Source organism: Sus scrofa, chromosome 15 (assembly GCF_054392235.1).
Source record: "Sus scrofa isolate SSC_HxYL_T2T_F1_AM1 chromosome 15, Sscrofa_HxYL_maternal_Yorkshire_Landrace_v2.0, whole genome shotgun sequence".
Classification (NCBI taxonomy): domain Eukaryota; kingdom Metazoa; phylum Chordata; class Mammalia; order Artiodactyla; family Suidae; genus Sus; species Sus scrofa.
The window spans coordinates 106,038,154-106,056,567 of NC_139397.1; the positions used below are offsets into that span (position 1 = coordinate 106,038,154).

The 18,414-nt window shown below is 36.4% G+C and overlaps 1 protein-coding gene across 2 annotated transcripts in view; it reads left to right on the forward strand.

Annotated features, from left to right (window-relative positions):
• The window catches only part of ITGAV (integrin subunit alpha V), a 107,467-nt gene that overhangs the window by 77,098 nt on the left and 11,955 nt on the right, over positions 1–18,414 (forward strand). For both annotated transcript variants that reach the window (NM_001083932.2, NM_001444363.1), the window contains 6 exon segments: positions 2,197–2,334; positions 11,811–11,878; positions 12,994–13,141; positions 13,679–13,771; positions 17,480–17,559; positions 18,191–18,271. In NM_001083932.2, coding sequence (NP_001077401.1) covers positions 2,197–2,334; positions 11,811–11,878; positions 12,994–13,141; positions 13,679–13,771; positions 17,480–17,559; positions 18,191–18,271 — 608 coding nt within the window.

Genomic DNA, 18,414 nt, shown 5'->3' on the forward strand with positions numbered 1-18,414 from the left:
AGACATTCTTAGAAAACCCTAATACAACTGTCATATGAAGAAACAGAAAACTGAAAAATTCATTTAAACCATATAAAAAATTGAACTGAGAATTAAAAATCTTAAGGGATCACAAGGCACAGATACTTTTATAGGCAATATCTACAAAACCGTCATGAGCAAGAAATTCCAATATTAAACTCTTCTAAAGAATAGAAAAACAGGAGTTCCCGTCGTGGTGCAGTGGTTAACAAATCCGAATAGGAACCATGAGGTTGCAGGTTCTGTCCCTGACCTTGCTCGGTGGGTTAACGATCTGGCGTTGCCAGTGAGCTGTGGTGTAGGTTGCAGACGTGGCTTGGATCCCGCGTTGCTGTGGCTCTGGCGTAGGCCAGTGGCTACAGCTCCGATTCAACCCCTAGCTTGGGAACCTCCATATGCCATGGGAGCGGCCCAAGAAATAGCAAAAAAAAAAAAAAAAAAAAAAAAGAGTAGAAAAACAAAATATATTTTCGCCTTCATATTCTATGAAGCTAGTGTAATTGATACCCAGACTGGTCAAAGATAGTAAAATCAAGGAGAATTCATGCCAGTCTTACAAAAACACAGATGTAAAATCACTAAGCAAATATAAACAAACTAAAGCCTAAAGATTTTAGGAGTTCCCGTCGTTGTGCAGTGGTTAACGAATCTGACTAGGAACCATGAGGTTGCGGGTTCAATCCCTGCCCTTGCTCAGTGGGTTAATGATCTGGCATTGCCGTGAGCTGTGGTGTAGGTCGCAGACACGGCTCAGATCCTGCGTTGCTGTGGCTCTGGTGAAGGCTGGTGGCTACAGCTCCGATTGGACCCCTAGCCTAGGAACCTCCATATGCCGTGGGAGCGGCCCAAGAAATGGCAAAAAGACAAAAAAAAAAAAAAAAATTTAAAAAAACAAAACAAAAGATTTAAAAATCTACCAACTTAGGAGTTCCCTTGTGGCACAGCAGGTTAAGCACCCAGCATTGTTACTGCAGTGGTTTGGGTCGCTCTGTGGCACAGGTTCAAAACCTTGCCCAAGAAGTTCCATATGCCACAGGCTTGGCCAAAATGTGTGTGTGTGTACTTTAATGAACAGAGTGAAAATATGGCCATCTTACCTAAGTGCCGGAAAGGTTGTTAATTTAATAATGACTCAAGGTACAAGCAAACACGACAAACATTTCAAGTAACATTTATGAAGAAATACTATTTTACATTATTCAAACAAAATCTGCCAGTACTATTGATTGGTCAAGATGTGAATTAATGAGAATTCCTACACATTGCTAGTGGCAGTGTAAATTGTTAGGAAGACTTTGGAAAATAATATATTATCTTACAGAGGTGACAAATCTGCTTGCCGCTATGTAGAACAATACAGCATGTTTTTTTTGTCATAGAGAAAACAAGCAAAAAACTCAAAACAATCTAAATAACCTAATAGAAAAAAAAAAGGAAAAATAAAACTCTACAAAATTATGAATTGAAAAGGACGTAAGTACAGATAAATGATCAATTAAAATAATAGAATATTATGAATAACTTTGACAGAAGAATGGATAAATTGTGGGTTTATTATATGATAAATATTATTCAACAGTAAAAACCTTGGATACATGCAACAGTGTGAATGAATCTTAAAGAGAGTGTTGAACAGATAGAAAATGACAGAAGAATATGTATGATCTCATTTAAAAAAACAAACAAACAGGAAAAGCAATCTGAAAAACATACTGTTTAAGGACATATGCACTAGAATAAAACTACTGAAAGCAACCAAGGGAATGGTAAACATAAAATTCAGGCAGTGGTAAAATTCAGGTACCTCTGGAAGCAAGACAGAGGGATGAAAAGGGAAAAGAACATGTGGGTAACTTAAGCGGTGTGGGAAATGTCCTAGTTATTATTCATGTCAGGTGTGTGTTTCAGTGCTCATTTTAATGACATGCCTCAAATATTTTGGGGTGAGTCAAATGTTACATTATAAAACAAAAATCGATTAAGGGTTCTCACTGGATAATGATAATCTTTTTGGATACTCTATTCTTATGTAAGTCTAGCTTTTCAAAGAGTTTTGATAGAATTGGATCAAGACTTGAATACAGCTGGCTTTGTATTGTGCATTTAAGGATTTCTCCAGATAGTTTGATGTCACAAGTTGATGTCTTTGTTAATTCAAAATATTTCCATTTTTAGGATGAATCTGAATTTAGAGACAAACTCACTCCCATTACTATTTTTATGGAGTATCGACTGGATTATACAACAGCTGCTGATGTAACAGGCTTGCAACCCATTCTTAACCAATTCACTCCTGCCAACATTAGTCGACAGGTATTGTACTTTATTAATGTATCATTGATTTTATCATTAATATTATACTTTTAACTTTTTAAAAAGTCTTAATCGTTCGTATTTTTTAATGGCATAAAGAATTGCTTTTATAATGTTGAGTTTTTAGCTAAGGTCAGAGGGGAAGGAATCTGGATTTTCAAATCTGAGACATTTAAAGCCACTGAGAACTTAGTGATATGCAGAGGAAGACAAGGTAGATTTCATATGCATAAAACAGTAAAGTGAGTCAAGGAAAGCAACACAATGCCAATTTATTTACATAATATTTTAGTATTTTGCTAAACAAATTTATCATCTTTTATATTTTAATTGTAAAAAATAGTACATGTACACATATACACATATATAATACATTTTCATAAAACCAAAGAAAGCAGCATAAAATTTCATAGACTATATTAAAATATTTTAAGAAAATCCTGTGTAAAACCCATACATTCAAATATTGTTATTATAGTTTCTGTTTTTTCCTCTTTTATTACATGTTCATATGTTTATTTACTTTTTTCTATTTTTTAATTACTCAATGAATTTATTACATTTATAGTTGAACAATGATCATCACAATCCAGTTTTATAAGATTTCCATCCCACAATCCTGGCGCATCCTCCCACTCCCCAAACTGTCTCCTTTGGAAACCATAAAGTTTTTCAAAGTCTGTGAGTCAGTATTGTTCTGCAAAGAAGTTCCTTGTGTCCTTTTTTCAGATCCCACATGTCAGTGAAAGCATTTGATGTTGGTGTCTCATTGTCTGACTGACCTCACTCAGCATGATAATTTCTAGGTCCATCCATGTTGCTAAAAATCTGGTATTTCATTACTTTTAATGGCTGAGTAATATTCCATTGTGTATATGGACCACATCTTCTTGATACACTCCTCTGTCAATGGACATTTAGGTTGTTTCCAGGTCTTGGCTATTGAAAATAGTGCTGCAATGAACATAGGAGTACCTGTGTCTTTGCGAGTCATGGTTTTCTCTGAATAGACGCCCAGGAGTGGGATTGCTGGATCAAATGGTAGTTCAATTTTTAGTTTTCTGAGACATCTCCATACTGTTTTCCACAGTGGTTGCACCAATTTACAATCCCACCAATAGTGTGCTAGGGTTCCTTTTTCTCCACACCCTCTCCAGCACTTATTGTTTGTAGACTTTTGGATGATGGCCATACTGGCTGGTGTAAGGTGGTACCTCATAGTGGTTTTGGTTTGCATTTCTCTGATAATGAGTAATGTTGAACGTCTTTTCATGTGTTTTTTGGACATCCATATGTCTTCTATGGAGAATTGTCTGTTTAGATCTTCGGCTCATTTATTGATGGGGTTGTTTGTGTTTTTGGTATTGAGCAGTAGGAGGTGTTCATAAATTTTGGAGATTCATCCCTTGTCAGTCGATTCATTTGCAAAAATTTTCTCCCGTTCTGTGGGTTGTCTTTTTGTTTTGTTTAGGGTTTCCTCCCCAGAAACTTTTAAGTTTAATTAGGTCCCATTTTTTTATTTTTGTTTTTCCTGTCATTATTCTAAGAGGTAAATCTGAGAAGATCCTGCTGTTGTTTATGTCAGAGAGTGTTTGGCCTATGTTTTCCTCTAAGAGTTTTATAGTATCTGGTCTTATATTGAGATCTTTATTCCATTTGGAGTTTATTTTTGTGTATGGTGTCAGGGAGTGTTCTAATTTCATTCTTTTACCTGTGGCTATCCAGTTTTCCCAGCACCACTTATTGAAGGGGCTGTCTTTTCTCCATTGTATATATACTCTTGCCTCCTTTGTCATAGATAGTTGGCTGTAGGTGTGTGGGTTGAATTCTGGGCTTTCTATCCTGTTCCACTGATCTATATGTCTGTCTTTGTGCCAATACCATATGGTTTTGATGACTGTTGCTTTGTAGTATAGTCTGAAGTCCAGGCGCCTGATTCCTCCAGCTCCATTTTTCTTTTTCAGGATGTCTTTGGCTATTCTGGGTCTTTTGTGCTTCCAAACAAACTTTAAAATATTTTGTTCTAGTTCTGTGAAAAATGTCCTTGGTACTTTGGTAGGGATTGCATTGAATCTAGTTCTGTGAAAAATGTCCTTGGTACTTTGGTAGGGATTGCATTGAATCTGTGTAGTATAGTCATTTTAAGAATATTGACTCTTCCAATCCATGAGCATGATTTATCTTTACATCTATTTGTGTCATCTTTGATTTCTTTCATCAGTGGCTTGTAGTTTTCAGAGTACAGGTCTTTTGGCTCTTTAGGTAGGTTTACTCCTAGGTATTTTATTCTTTTGGATGCGATGGTAAACAGATTTGCTTCCCTAATTTCTCTTTCTGATCTTTCATTGTTAGTATATAGAAACGCTGTCGATTTCTGTGTATTAATTTTGTATCCTGCGACTTTGCCAAATTCATGGATGAGCTCTAACAGTTTTCTGATAGAATCTTTAGGTTTCTCTAGATAGAGTATCATGTCATCTGCAAATAGTGATAGTTTTACTTCTTCCTTTCCAATTTGGACTCCTTTTATCTCTTTTACTTCTCTGATAGCTGTGGCTAGGACTTCCAAAACTATGTTGAAGAGTAGTGGTGAAAGCAGACATCCTTGTCTTGTTCCTGATCTCAGCAGGAATTCTTTCAGCTTTTCACCATTAAGAATGATGTTCGCTGTGGGTTTGTCATATATGGCCTTTATTATGTGGAGGTAGGTCCCTCTATGCCCACTTTCTGAAGGTTTTTTTTTTTTTTTTTTTGTCTTTTTGCCATTTCTATGGCTGCTCCCATGGCATATGGAGGTTCCCAGGCTAGGGGTTTAATCAGAGCTGTAGCCGCCAGCCTAAACCAGAGCCACAGCAATGTGGGATCCAAGCCTCATCTGCAAGCTACACCACAGCTCACGGCAATGCCGGATCGTTAACCCACTGAGCAAGGCCAGGGATCAAACCCACAACCTCATGGTTCCTTGTAGGATTTGTTAACCACTGAGCCACGATGGGAACTCCTGAAGGGTTTTTTTTTTTTTTTTTTTTTTAATCAGAAATGGGTGTTGGATTTTGGCAAAGGCTTTTTCTGCATCTATTGAGAGGATCATATGGTTTTTATTCTTCAGTTTGTTAATGTGATGTATCACACTGATGGATTTGCAGATATTGAAGAACCCTTGCATCCCTGGGATAAATCCCACCTGATCGTGATGTACAATCCTTTTAATGTGTTGTTGGATGCGGGTTGCTAGTATTTTGTTGAGGATTTATGCATCTATGTCCATCAGTGAAATTGGCCCCTAGTTTTCTTTTTTTTTGTGGTATCTTTGTCTGGTTTTGGTATCAGGGTGATGGTGGCCTCATAGTATGAGTTTGGGAGTGTCCTTTCCTCTGCTATCTTTTGGAATAGTGTCAGAAGGATAGGTGTTAGGTCTTCTCTAAATGTTTGATAGAATTCACCTGTAAAGCCATCTGGTTCTGGACTTTGTTGGAAGTTTTTTAATCACAGTTTCAATTTCAGTACTTGTGATTGGTCTGTTCATCTTTTCTATTTCATCTTGGTTTAGTCTTGGAAGATTGTACTTTTCTAAGAATTTGTCCATTTCTTCTAGGTTTTCCGTTTTATTGACGTATAGTTGCATGTAGTAGTCTCTCGTGATCCTTTGAATTTCTGTGATGTCCGTTGTTACGCCTCCTTTTTCATTTCTAATTTTATTGATTTGAGTCTTCTCTCTTTTTTCTTGATATGTCTGGCTAAGGGTTTATCAATTTTGTCGATCTTTTCAAAGATCCAGCTTTTGGTTTTATTGATCTTTTTTATGGTTTTCTTCATTTCTATTTCATTGATTTCTGCTCTGATCTTTATGATTTCTTTCCTTCTGCTAACTTTAGGTCTTGTCTGTTCTTCTCTCTCGAGCTGCTTTAGATATAAAGTTAGCTTGTTTATTTGAGCTTTTCCTTGTTTCCTGAGGTGGGCTTGTATTGCTATAAACTTTCCTCTTAGAATGGCTTTTGCTGCATCCCATAGGTTTTGGAGTGTCCTATCTTTGTTGTAATTTGCTTCTAGGCTTTTTTAAAATTTCCTTTTGATTTCTTCAGTGATCCATTGGTTGTTTAGTAGCATGTTGTTTAGTCTCCGCATGTTTGTGTTTTTTTGCAGTTTTTTCTTGTTGTTGATTTCCAGTCATACAGTGTCGTGGTTGGAAAAGATGCTTGATATGATTTCAATTTTCTTAAAGTTACTGAGGTTGGATTTGTGGCCCAGGATGTGATCAATCTTAGAAAATGTTCCATGTGTACTTGAGAAGAATGTGTATCCTGTTGCTTTTGGATGGAATGTCCTATAAATATCTATTAAGTCCATGTGGTCTAATGCGTCATTCAGAGCCTGTGTTTCCTTATTGATTTTCTGTCTGGTTGATCTGTCCATTGCTGTAAGTGGGGTGTTAAAGTTCCCCACTATTATTGTGTTATTGTCGATTTGTCCTTTTAAGGTTGTTAGCAGTTGCCTTATATATTGTGGTGAACCTATGTTGGGTGCATAGATATTTAAAATTGTTATATCTTCTTCTTGGATTGATCTTTTGATCATTAGGTAGTGACCTTCCTTGTCCCTTAAAATATTCATCATTTTAAATTCTATTTTGTCTGTTATGAGTATTGCTACTCCACCTTTCTTTTGATCCCCATTTGCATGGAATATTTTCTTCCATCCTCTCACTTTCAATTTGCATGTGTCCCTAGAAGTGAAGTGGGTCTCTTGAAGACAGCATATATATGGATCTTATTTTTGTATCCATTCAGCCAGTCTATGTCTTTTGTTTGGGGCATTTAGTCCATTCACATTTAAGGTAATTATTGATATGTATGTTCTTATTGCCATTTTATTAATTGCTTTGGATTTGTTTTTGTTGCTCTTTTTTCTTCCCTTCATCTCTTGTTCTCTCCTCTTGTGGTTTGAAGACCATCTTTAGTATTATATTTGAGTTGGTTTTTCTTATTTGTTTGTGTATCAATTGTAGATTTTTGGTGTGCAGTTATTCTGAAGTTTTGATATGAGTTTCTATATATACAAGATTGTTTTAAGTTGTTGGGCTCTTAACTGCCAACTGCATCTCCAGTGTCCTGCATTTGTACCCTCCTCTTCTCATGATTTCTGATTTTGGTGGCATAATTGTGTATGGATGATTTTGTATCTTTACTGTATATATACCTTTACTGCTGAGCCTTGTCACTTGTGATATTTTTGTTTCTGGTTGCGGTTGAGTCTCTGTGATACAGTTACATTCCAGTCTGTGGGGCTTCCCATCCAGGAGGTATGGGGTTGCTTATATCATGTAATCACCCCTCCTACCTCTTGATGTGGCCTCCTCTTTATCTTCTGGAGAAAGATTATCTTTTTGAAAGTTTCCAGTCCATTTGGTTGAAGACTGCTCAACATTTGGTTGTAAATTTTGTTGTTTTTAGGAGAGAAGTTGAGCTCCAGTCCTTCTATTCCCCCATCTTAATCCCCTGCCCTCTCATGTTCATACGTTTAGATTACTGTTTCTGCTCTCATAAAATGCTTTACCATTTATTTATTTATTTATTTATTTTTGTCTTTTGTCTTTTCTAGGGCCACATCTGCGGCATATAAAGTTCCCAGGCTAAGGGTCTAATTGGAGCTCTTGCCACCAGCCTACACAAGAGCCACAGCAACGCCAGATCTAAGCCATGTCTGCGACCTACACCACAGCTCACAGCAATGCTGGATCCTTAACCCACTGAGCAAGGCCAGAGACAGAACCCACATCCTCATGGATACTAGTCAGTTTTGTTTCTACTGCAGCACGATGGGAACTCCTACCCTACATTTAGATTATACTTAATCTAACTTGCTAAGATCTCATAAACTCTTTTTTTTGTTATTTTGAGACGACTATATATAGCAGCAGCATAAGGCAAATGAAAGTATGTTTTGAAGCCTTTTATAATTTTTATATTTAAAATTTTTTTGTATTTCATTTTGCACATGGATAGTTAATGTGCTATTTTCTATTACCCATTAGTGTAGAACTGTAGCATAGTTCTGTGCTCATATTTTTTTGTATTTTTATTTTTAGGGGATACACAGTATCATTAATTAATAATTTAATAATGAACATCTGAGCCTCTCTGAGTCTGTCATTTCAATTTTATGCTTTTTTAAAAAATAGTGGCACAGTGTGTGTGCAGTGTGGTGTAGTGGGTTAATGATTTGGCTTGTCTCTGTGGAGGTGCCAGTTCAATCCCTGGTTCATTGAAGCAGGTTCAGGATCCTGTGTTGCTGCAGCTGTGGTGTGGATCACAGCTCTATCTTGGATCTGATCCCTGGCCTAGGAATTTTCATATGCTGCCAGTGCAGCCGAAAAAGAAAAAAAAAAAGTTAATTTGTTTCTTATCTTTTTATATTATGTGTTTTGATATAGGAGTTATAATTATTTTCTCTATAATTCTAGACTTTGAGGGAAGTTATTTATTGGTGCAAACATTACTCTTGTTTAAGTTACTGATATCACCAATCTCTTTAATACTAATACAGTTTTAAAGCCGGCTAATCCAATTGCTTAACTTTTAAAACCCCTTTGAGGGAAACAATAACTTTAGCAATATTTGACTTTCTCTCCTGTCCACACCCATCCCCTTCTTCATTATTTGAACCTTTTTGCTATTTCCTTTGTGTCCTACATTTGTTTCAACAATGACATTACCTACTGTTAGGCATCTTTCCTTCTCTATTCTTAGCTCTATTATATACTCTCATTTCTATGTTAATTACTTACCCCATCATTCTTATTATTTACTTCTCTCTAAAATGGTCCTTCACTTCACTGCTCATATTACAAATCTTTTTACTGTTCTGTCTCTATAAAGCACTGCTATCTAATAGAAATATAGTGTGAGCCACATTTGAAATTTTAAATTTATTGGTCAACAACAATTTTAAAAAAACATAGAAGACTGGTGACATTAATTTTAATGATATATCTGTATTAGTTTGCTAGGACTGCCACAACAAAGTACCACAAATTGGGGGGCTTACATAATAGAAATTTATTTTCTCACAATTCTGGAGGTGTTGGCGGGGTTGGTTTCTTCTGAGGCCTCTCCCGCTGGCCTGTAGATGGTCATCTTCTCCCTGTGTCTCCCCTCTGTGTCTGTGTCCTAATCGCCTTATGAAACACCAGTTGTAGGGTTAGGGCCCACACTAATGATGTCATTTTAACTTAATTATCTCTTTAAAGACCCTATTTCCAAATAGTCACATTATCAGTGAAATATTTTATGTTGTTTTTTACTGTCTTCAAAATCCAGAGTGTATCACGCACACACAGAGCACATCTCAATTCAGATGCCACAGCTTCATCAGAAATAATTTTTCTGTGTTTAGAATTCATAGAATTTACAATTGAAAAAGTAGATTCCTACAGCCAAGTTGTTCTAAACTTACTCCGTTTTTCAGTAACAGAATCAACTCTCTGTTTTTAAATTTAAATTAATTAAAATAAAACAAAATGTAGAACTCAACTACCCAGTTATACTAGGTACATTCCAAGTTTTCAGATGCCGCATGTGGCTCACTTCTGCTATGGTATTGGATGAGGCAGCTCTTGAGTTTCCCTTTCTGTACACTAATCCTTTGGAGTTAGAGGTTTAGTCCTTTCTGCAGTAAGAGTGGTATTTATTCCCCGCCTTCCATTTATTCATTCAAATATGTATTCATTTCTTAGTCTGTACAAGATATTAAGTATATACTTGTAACGATTTAGTTATCTGTGGATGGAAGACATTGCTCTGTTTTTTCCACTTCTGAAACTCTTTGCTGATAGCGTCATATTTAAGGCTAGAGATGCACCAATGCCAGCTTAGTCCCTTTTCTTTAATGTAGAGGGGTAGTTAGTCAAATATCCCTTTTCCATAGTTTATTAATATTTCATAATACTTCTTATTCCAAACTTCAGATATTTACCATTCTAACTGGGACTCTTAATACACACCATATCACGTATTAAATCCATTCTTTGTTCCTAAACTAAATTAGTAGTGGTTGTATTTGGTATGACTTATGGAGTCACCTCAAAGTTCTTCTGATGTTCCTGACCTTGTTTTCCCCCCACTTCCTTGAAGCACATAGCAACTGTTTACATTTAGGTCATTGAATTAAGGTCATGTGTATCCTTGGGTTTTATCCTAATTAAATTGACAATTAAGATCGTTCTCATGTTGGAGTTCCTGTCGTGGCTCAGTGGTTAACGAATCCGACTAGGAACCGTGAGGTTGCAGGTTCGATCCCTGGCATCGCTCAGTGGGTTAAGGATCTGGTGTTTCTGTGAGCTGTGGTGTAGGTTGCAGACACGGCTCGGATCCTGTGTTGCTGTGGCTGTGGCGTAGGCCGGTGGCTACAGCTCCGATTAGACCCTGGGAACTTCCATATGCCACAGGTGCAGCCCTAGAAAAGAAAAAAAAAAGAACTTCCTCATGTAATTTTATTCAGGGGAGCTGTGCAGCCATTGCAACTTTGAAACATAGTCTTTTTTTTTTTTTTTTTTTTTTTTTTTTTTTTTTTTTTTTTTAGAAAGCCTGTTGCTATTTTTTCCTCAAATCTTTTTCTCTCCTTTTGTCTGCCTTTGGGCTTGAAGCCCTTTGGATGTTAACAATATACAAACCAAGGATGGCTTCATCTTTTTTTTTTTTTTCCCTTTTCTCTTAATTTATATGTTCCTTCTTTCACATCCTGCCCAATCTCTTCTACTTCCTCCCACTGTTTCTCAGTTGGCTTTTCCATAATGCTTCGGCTGGCATGTCTCATAGTCATACCTAGAGGGAGACAGTTCAAGTCTTTGCTTATTGTACCTATCTTGGAGCAGCCAACTTTGATGCTTCTGGTTCCTTTTTCTTTTTTCTCTTTCCAAATGGCCAGGCAAATGCTGGGCCTCTTTTGTCCAGTTTTTGTTCCCTTTGGTCTTCTGTCTGAATTGCTGCTATGTATTCACAACTCCTTATTCGTTTATACTCTGCAGCCATATTTCCATGATATTAGCAAAGGCGTAGTCTGTATTGAGAAATTCTGGAAAGGAGTTTATTGTGCCTAAGATCACACAACTCTGCTAGCAACAGCAGGCTCAAGCTGAATCATCATTTCTTGAGTATTACTTTCTCTTCTCCATTTCATTCCAAAATCATAGCTGCCAAATTTGAGATGGAGCTAAAAGGTTCCATTGTATTATACTAATTGTATTATACTTTATCAATCTTTTACTTCTTTTTTATTCTTGACTGACTTCACTGACCTACTTAAAAATAAGCAGCCGTGATCTTTTTTGCATTTGGATATGTAAACAAGTTGAGTATATACATAAATGCATGTATGTGTGCATAAATGTATATTCATACACATTCATGTATGTATTGATATACATGGCATGTGTGACCTGTATTGGTACTATTATAAAAAATAAAATGGTTTTTTTTTAGGCTCATATACTACTTGACTGTGGTGAAGACAATGTCTGTAAACCTAAACTTGAAGTTTCTGTAGATAGGTAAGTTTTGCTCCAAATAATAGTATAATAAGATATTTAAATGGAGAGTACATTTTTCTATTAAAGTACAAGAGTTAGTTAGGATGGAGAATACACCTTAATTTTCAATAAAGTTATACACATTGAGCTTTTAAAAAACAGGCACTGGAGTTCCCATCCTAACACAGTGGAAATGAATCCAATTAGTATCCATGAAGATGCAGGTTTGATTCCTGGCCTCGCTCAGTGGGTTGGGGATCTGGCATTGCTATGAGCTGTGGTGTAGATTGCAGATGAGGCTGGGGTCCTGCATTGCTGTGGTGTAGACCAACAGCTGTAGCTCCAATTCGAGACCTAGCCTGGGAACTTCCATATGCCATGGGTGAGGGCTTAAAAAAGCAGAAGAAAAAAATAATAATAATAGGTGGGGAGTTTCCATCATGGCTCAGTGGTTAACGAATCTGACTAGGAACCATGAGGTCTCAGGTTCGATCCCTGGCCTTGCTCAGTGGGTTAAGTATCTGGTGTTGCCGTGAGCTGTGGTGTAGGTCACAGACACAGCTCAGATCTGGTGTTGCTGTGGCTCTGGTGTAGGCCGGTGGCTACAGCTCCAATTAGACCCCTCGGCTAGGAAACTCCATATACTGTGGGTGGGGCCCTAGAAAAAAAAGACAAAAAAAAAGAAAAAAAATTAGGCACTATGTTTTCACTAGTTGCCTAGGTTAACAGACCTATTTCCATTCACCATTGAGTAATGTCACAAAGTAACACAACTTCTTCAGGATACTCTTAACTAAAGGACTCTAATTGCCATTTTATAAGATGTATAAATGATAGTGACTCCTGTGTCATATGATTAACTCAGCTTTTAGAAACAGTCAGGGAATTAATAAATCCTTATTATAAAATTACTTCCATAATAGATCTGAGTGATAATGATAAGCTAGTGGCATCAGTGTTTTCTTTTCCTGGGAGAAGCATTGGATTTGCACCCAGTGTGCTAATTCCAGTTTTCTGTTGAGCTGTGAAGTGGTCTTAAAATATCTTGAGACAATGTTGAAGATGTCAGTGCTTTGAACAATCATGTTCTCCCCATGCAGTCTTTTTTCATTGTCTAGATTTGTATTTACTTGTAGTGATCAAAAGAAGATCTATGTTGGGGATGACAACCCTCTGACCTTAATTGTTAAGGCTCAAAATCAAGGAGAAGGTGCCTATGAAGCTGAGCTCATCGTTTCTATTCCACCGCAGGCTGATTTCATCGGGGTAGTCCGCAACAGTGAAGTAAGCAAGCAGCCTCTTCAAAATCGAAATGCACTCATGGTTCTCATTAACATTAATGAGCTGCTCCTGTATTTGGCGTAGTACAAGCTTAGCCATTCTACCTAAGGCTAAATTGCTAGACAATAGAGTGTCTATCTTACATAATTCCTTTCAAGCCTAATACTTTGCACAATGCATTGATAGGACATTTTAAAAATTGCTAGTTAAGAGCCTGTAACAAGGTCAGGTGAATAAAGTATCTGAGCCTATCCATCAAATAATTTGTCAGAAGTATATGGTTATGTATCTAAGTCCTCTAGGGATCTTTCAGAAACACTTTACATTTATACCTGGCAATTATATATAATTTTTGTTTCTCCTGTACCCTTCATTGCTTAAATAGATGTATTTGCTTTGTTAAGGAAGAACCCTAAAGATATAACTGCATTATATTATCTAGGAACTTTAAAGTCTTATTATGCCTTCTGCTTTTTTTTTTTTTTTTTTTTTGGTTATTAATTTACTTTCCTTTCAATCCTTTTTCTTTGTCAATCAAAGGCCTTAGCAAGACTTTCCTGTGCATTTAAGACAGAAAACCAAACCCGCCAGGTGGTATGTGACCTTGGAAACCCAATGAAGGCTGGAACTCAAGTAAGACATTTTAATTAAGTGGATCTTTTTTTTTCTTTCTCTTTTATAGAGAATGGCATCTTTTTTCTGTAAGTTCGTTCATAGTAATTTTTTAAATAAATGTTTCAAAATAGTATCTTTAAATTGGTTTTCATTTAGAATGAAATGATTATCAGAGTTCTGTTTTATTTTGATTAAGATACTGAAGTACTGAGTTGTGATATTACCTGCTGCTCTTTGCCTTCAGTTTGGTAAATGGATGCAAACACAGTTTAAACTGAGGACTGAGATTGTAACTGATATTTTAAACTAATGCTCTACTATATCCTCAAAGCTATTCTAACAGATACCAAGACTGTCATTTTTAGATGAGTTAGAATGACCTCATTAACTTCCAACCTAAATAGTCATCCCAGTAGGATTAAAAAGCACAGTGGTTGGATCAAACTTCCTTTCAGGTGGTGGAGAAGGAAGCCCAGGCACTTGAGAAGAAGCACACAATTGGCCGCTTCCCAAATCCTCTAAAAAGGGCACAAAATATACCTTGTAGAATTCCTGGTATCAAGGAAGAAAAACAGCAATATATATCATGTTACCATTTCAACAGAATTTAATAGCACATAGATATTGGTAATTTGAAGAGACCTGTGATAATATGGGACTAAACATTCCATATCTACCCTTATAAACAACATCACTCTTATTAGATGTTTAGGGGTATAAACTTGTAACGAGTAAAGAAGTCCTAGAGATCTACTGTGTAGAATGGTGATTATAGACAACAGGACTGCATTATAATCATCAAACTTGCTAAGAGACTAGGTCTTAATTATCTAACTACAAAATAGAAATACACAGCAATCAGACAAACAAAAGAAATAAAAGGCATCCAAATAGGAAGAGAAGAGATAAAACTGTCACTATATGCAGATGACATGATACTATACATAGAAAACCCCAAAGATTCAACCCAAAAACTACTTGAACTGATCAACAAATTCAGCAAAGTAGCAGGATATAAGATTAACATTCAGAAATCAGTCACATTTCTGTATACTAAAAAGGAAACTTTAGAAAAGGAATATAAAAACACAATACCTTTTAAAATTGCACCCCCAAAAAATCAAATACTTGGGAATAAACCTGATCAAGGAGGCAAAGGACCTGTATGCCAAGAACTATAAAACATTAATCAAGGAAATTAAAGCAGATGTAAAGAAATGGAAAGATATTCCATGCTCTTGGGTTGGAAAAATTCATATTGTAAAGATGGCCATACTACCCAAAGCAATCTACAGATTCAATGCAATCCCTATGAAATTACCCATGACATTTTTCACACAACTAGAACAAACAATCCAAAAATTTATATGGAACCACCAAAGACCCAGAATTGCCAAAGCAATCCTGAAGAACAAACACCAAGCAGCAGGCGTAACTCTCCCAGACCTCAAGCAATATTACGAAGCCACAGTCATCAAGACAATGTGCTACGGGTACCAAAAAGGACATACAGACCAATGGAACAGAATAGAGAACCCAAAAATAAACCCATATACCTATGGTCAGTTAATCTTTGACAAAGGAAGCAAGAACATAAAATGGGGAAAGGACAGTCTATTTAGCAAGAATTGCTGGGAAACATGGACAGCTACTTGCAAACAAATGAAGCTAGAACACACCCTCACACCATGCACAAAAATAAACTTGAAATGGCTGAAAGACCTAAATATAAGATAAGACACCATCAAACTCGTGGAAGAGAATATAGGCAAAATATTCTCTGACATCAACCTTACAAATGTTTTCTTAGGTCAGTCTCCCAAAGCAACAGAAATCAAAGCAAAAATAAACCAGTGGGACCTAATCAAACTGACAAGCTTTTGCACAGCAAAGGAAACCAAAAAGAAAACAAAAAGACAACTTACAGAATGGGAAAAAATAGTTTCAAATGATGTAAATGACAAGGGCTTAATCTCTAAAATATACAAACAACTTATATAACTCAACCCAATGGAAAAATGGGCAAAAGACCTGAATAGATATTTTCCCAAGGAAGATGTACAGATGGCCAAAAAGCACATGAAAAAATGCTCAACATCCATGATTATTAGAGAAATGCAAAGCAAAACTACCATGAGATACCACCTCACACCAGTCAGAATGGCCATCATTAGTAAGTCCACAAATAACAAATGCTGGACGGGGTGTGGAAAAAGGGAACCCTCCTGCACTGTTGGTGGGAATGTAAGCTGGTACAACCACTAGGGAGAACAGTATGGAGGCACCTTGAAAATCTATACATAGAACTACCATATAACCCAGCAATCCCACTCTTGGGCATATATCTGGACAAAACTTTCCTTAAAAAAGACACATGCACCTGTATGTTCATTGCAGTTCATTGAAGCTCTATTCACAACAGCCAAGACATGCAAACAACCCAAATGTCCATTGACAGATGATTGGATTAGGAAGATGTGGTATATATTCCCAATAGAATACCACTCAGCCATGAAAAAAGTAAAATAAAATAATGCTGTTTGCAGCAACATGGGTGGAACTAGAGACTCTCATCCTGAGTGAAGGAAGTCAGAAAGAGAAAGACAAATACCATATGATATCACTTATATCTGGAATCTAATATATGGCACAAATGAACTTTTCCACAGAAAAGAAAATGATGGACTTGGAGAATAGACTTGTGGTTCCCCGGGGGATGGGGAGGGAGTGGGATGGGTTGGGAGCTTGGGGTTAATGGATGCAAAGTGTTGCTTTTGGAATGGATTAACAATGAGATCCTGTTGTGTAGCACTGAGAACTAGATACTTAGGATGGAGCATGATAATGGGAGGAAAAAGTATGTATACATGTATATGTAACTGGGTCCCCATGCTGTAGAGTGGAAAAAAAAAATTGTGTTGGGGAAATAACAACAACAAAAAATAGAAATAATAATTATGTAACATGACAGAGGTGCAATTACTACTACAATGGCAGTCATATAACAATGTATAAATATATCAAATCAGCATGTTGTACGCCTTTAGTTTATACAGTATTATATGTCAAATATGTTTCAATTAAAAAAAAAATTCCAAGGAGTTCATGTTGTGGCTAAGTGACAACAAAATAAAAATAAAATAATGATAATTTCCTACCCACAGAAAGTAGGATGTTTGGTGTTGGTGGAGTTGTGAGTGGCGTGAGGAAATTCTGCTTCTGGCTCTCCTACTTCTGTCTGTTTTTGCCAAGTTTTCTCACTCTTGTAAACCATTCATTTCTTCCTTCCTGCTTTATTAGCACAAGTTCAGGTGTTGGTGTCCTGTCATCAAACCATTGTTTGTAACTCCTATACTTTCACTGGATCAACAAACATTTCCTTTTGCATTTTTTAGATAGTTAATATTAGTTAATATTATGAGATGATTAGTTAATATTATAAAGAGATAGTAGTAAAGAATAGTTGATATTATAGGGAGGTATAATTATGATTAATCATTGCTGTTAAATAGTCTCCATTATGGATCAGCCCAAGTATCTTAAATAATTAGAGATTTGATAGATGATCAGACTTAATTGTCTTTGTTAGAGTACTTCCAGTTTTATTGTGAGGTCAGAAAAACTCTATTTTTAGACCAGTTTTTTTTTTCTTTGGACATTGATTTTGAAATTTCACTAATTAGACACTGTTGTAACCACCACTGCCATCTTTTCCTCCTCCTTCAGCTCTTAGCTGGTCTTCGTTTCAGTGTGCAGCAGCAATCAGAGATGGATACTTCTGTTAAATTTGATTTACAAATCCAAAGGTATGAAACAACTTTTTTCTGTTTGTAACTATTGAGGAAATATTACTTGTTATAAATACATTATGCAATATACTTAAGTATTATAGAATGGGATAGGCTAAAATTTTAGTACTTAGTCCTAGCATTTTAAAATCAATATTTACATCGTAGGAATAATTTTATTGTTGCTTGTAAGTTTGTAAAACAAAACTGAAAGTTAAATGGAAATCATCTTCTTGGAATTAAATGCTAATGAAAAAATTTTGATTTGTACAGTTTGTCATTGCTTTTTTCTTTTTTATCTTTTTAGGGCTGCACCTGTGGCATATGGAGGTTCCCAGGCTAGGGGTCAAATCAGAGCTGTAGCTGCTGGCCTACACCATAGCCACAGCAATGCCAGATCCGAGCCATGTCTAAGGCCTACACCGGAGCTCACAACAATGCCAGATCCTTAACCCACTGAGCGAGGCCTGGGATCAAACCTGTGTCCTCACGGATGCTAGTCAGATTCGTTAACCACTGAGCCCAATGGGAATTTGTCATTTTTTTATCACTTTTAATTTTCTCACTCTTAGTTTCACTGCATTTGATTCTGTATGATTTTGATGACAGTTATGCTCAGTTCAGTCCTAATTTTTTTTTTCTTTTTCAGCTCCAATCTTTTTGACAAAGTAAGCCCGGTTGTATCTTACAAAGTTGACCTTGCTGTTTTAGCTGCTGTTGAGATAAGAGGGTCAGTATGATTACCCAGTTGAGTATCTCATTCTCATGATTTAAACTACTTTAAAAAGGAGTTACTTCTTAGAAGTAAGTTCTCAGTCTCCAGGCCTCTTTTGCATATTTGCATAGCAGACACTCCATGCTTAGTGGTGGTTT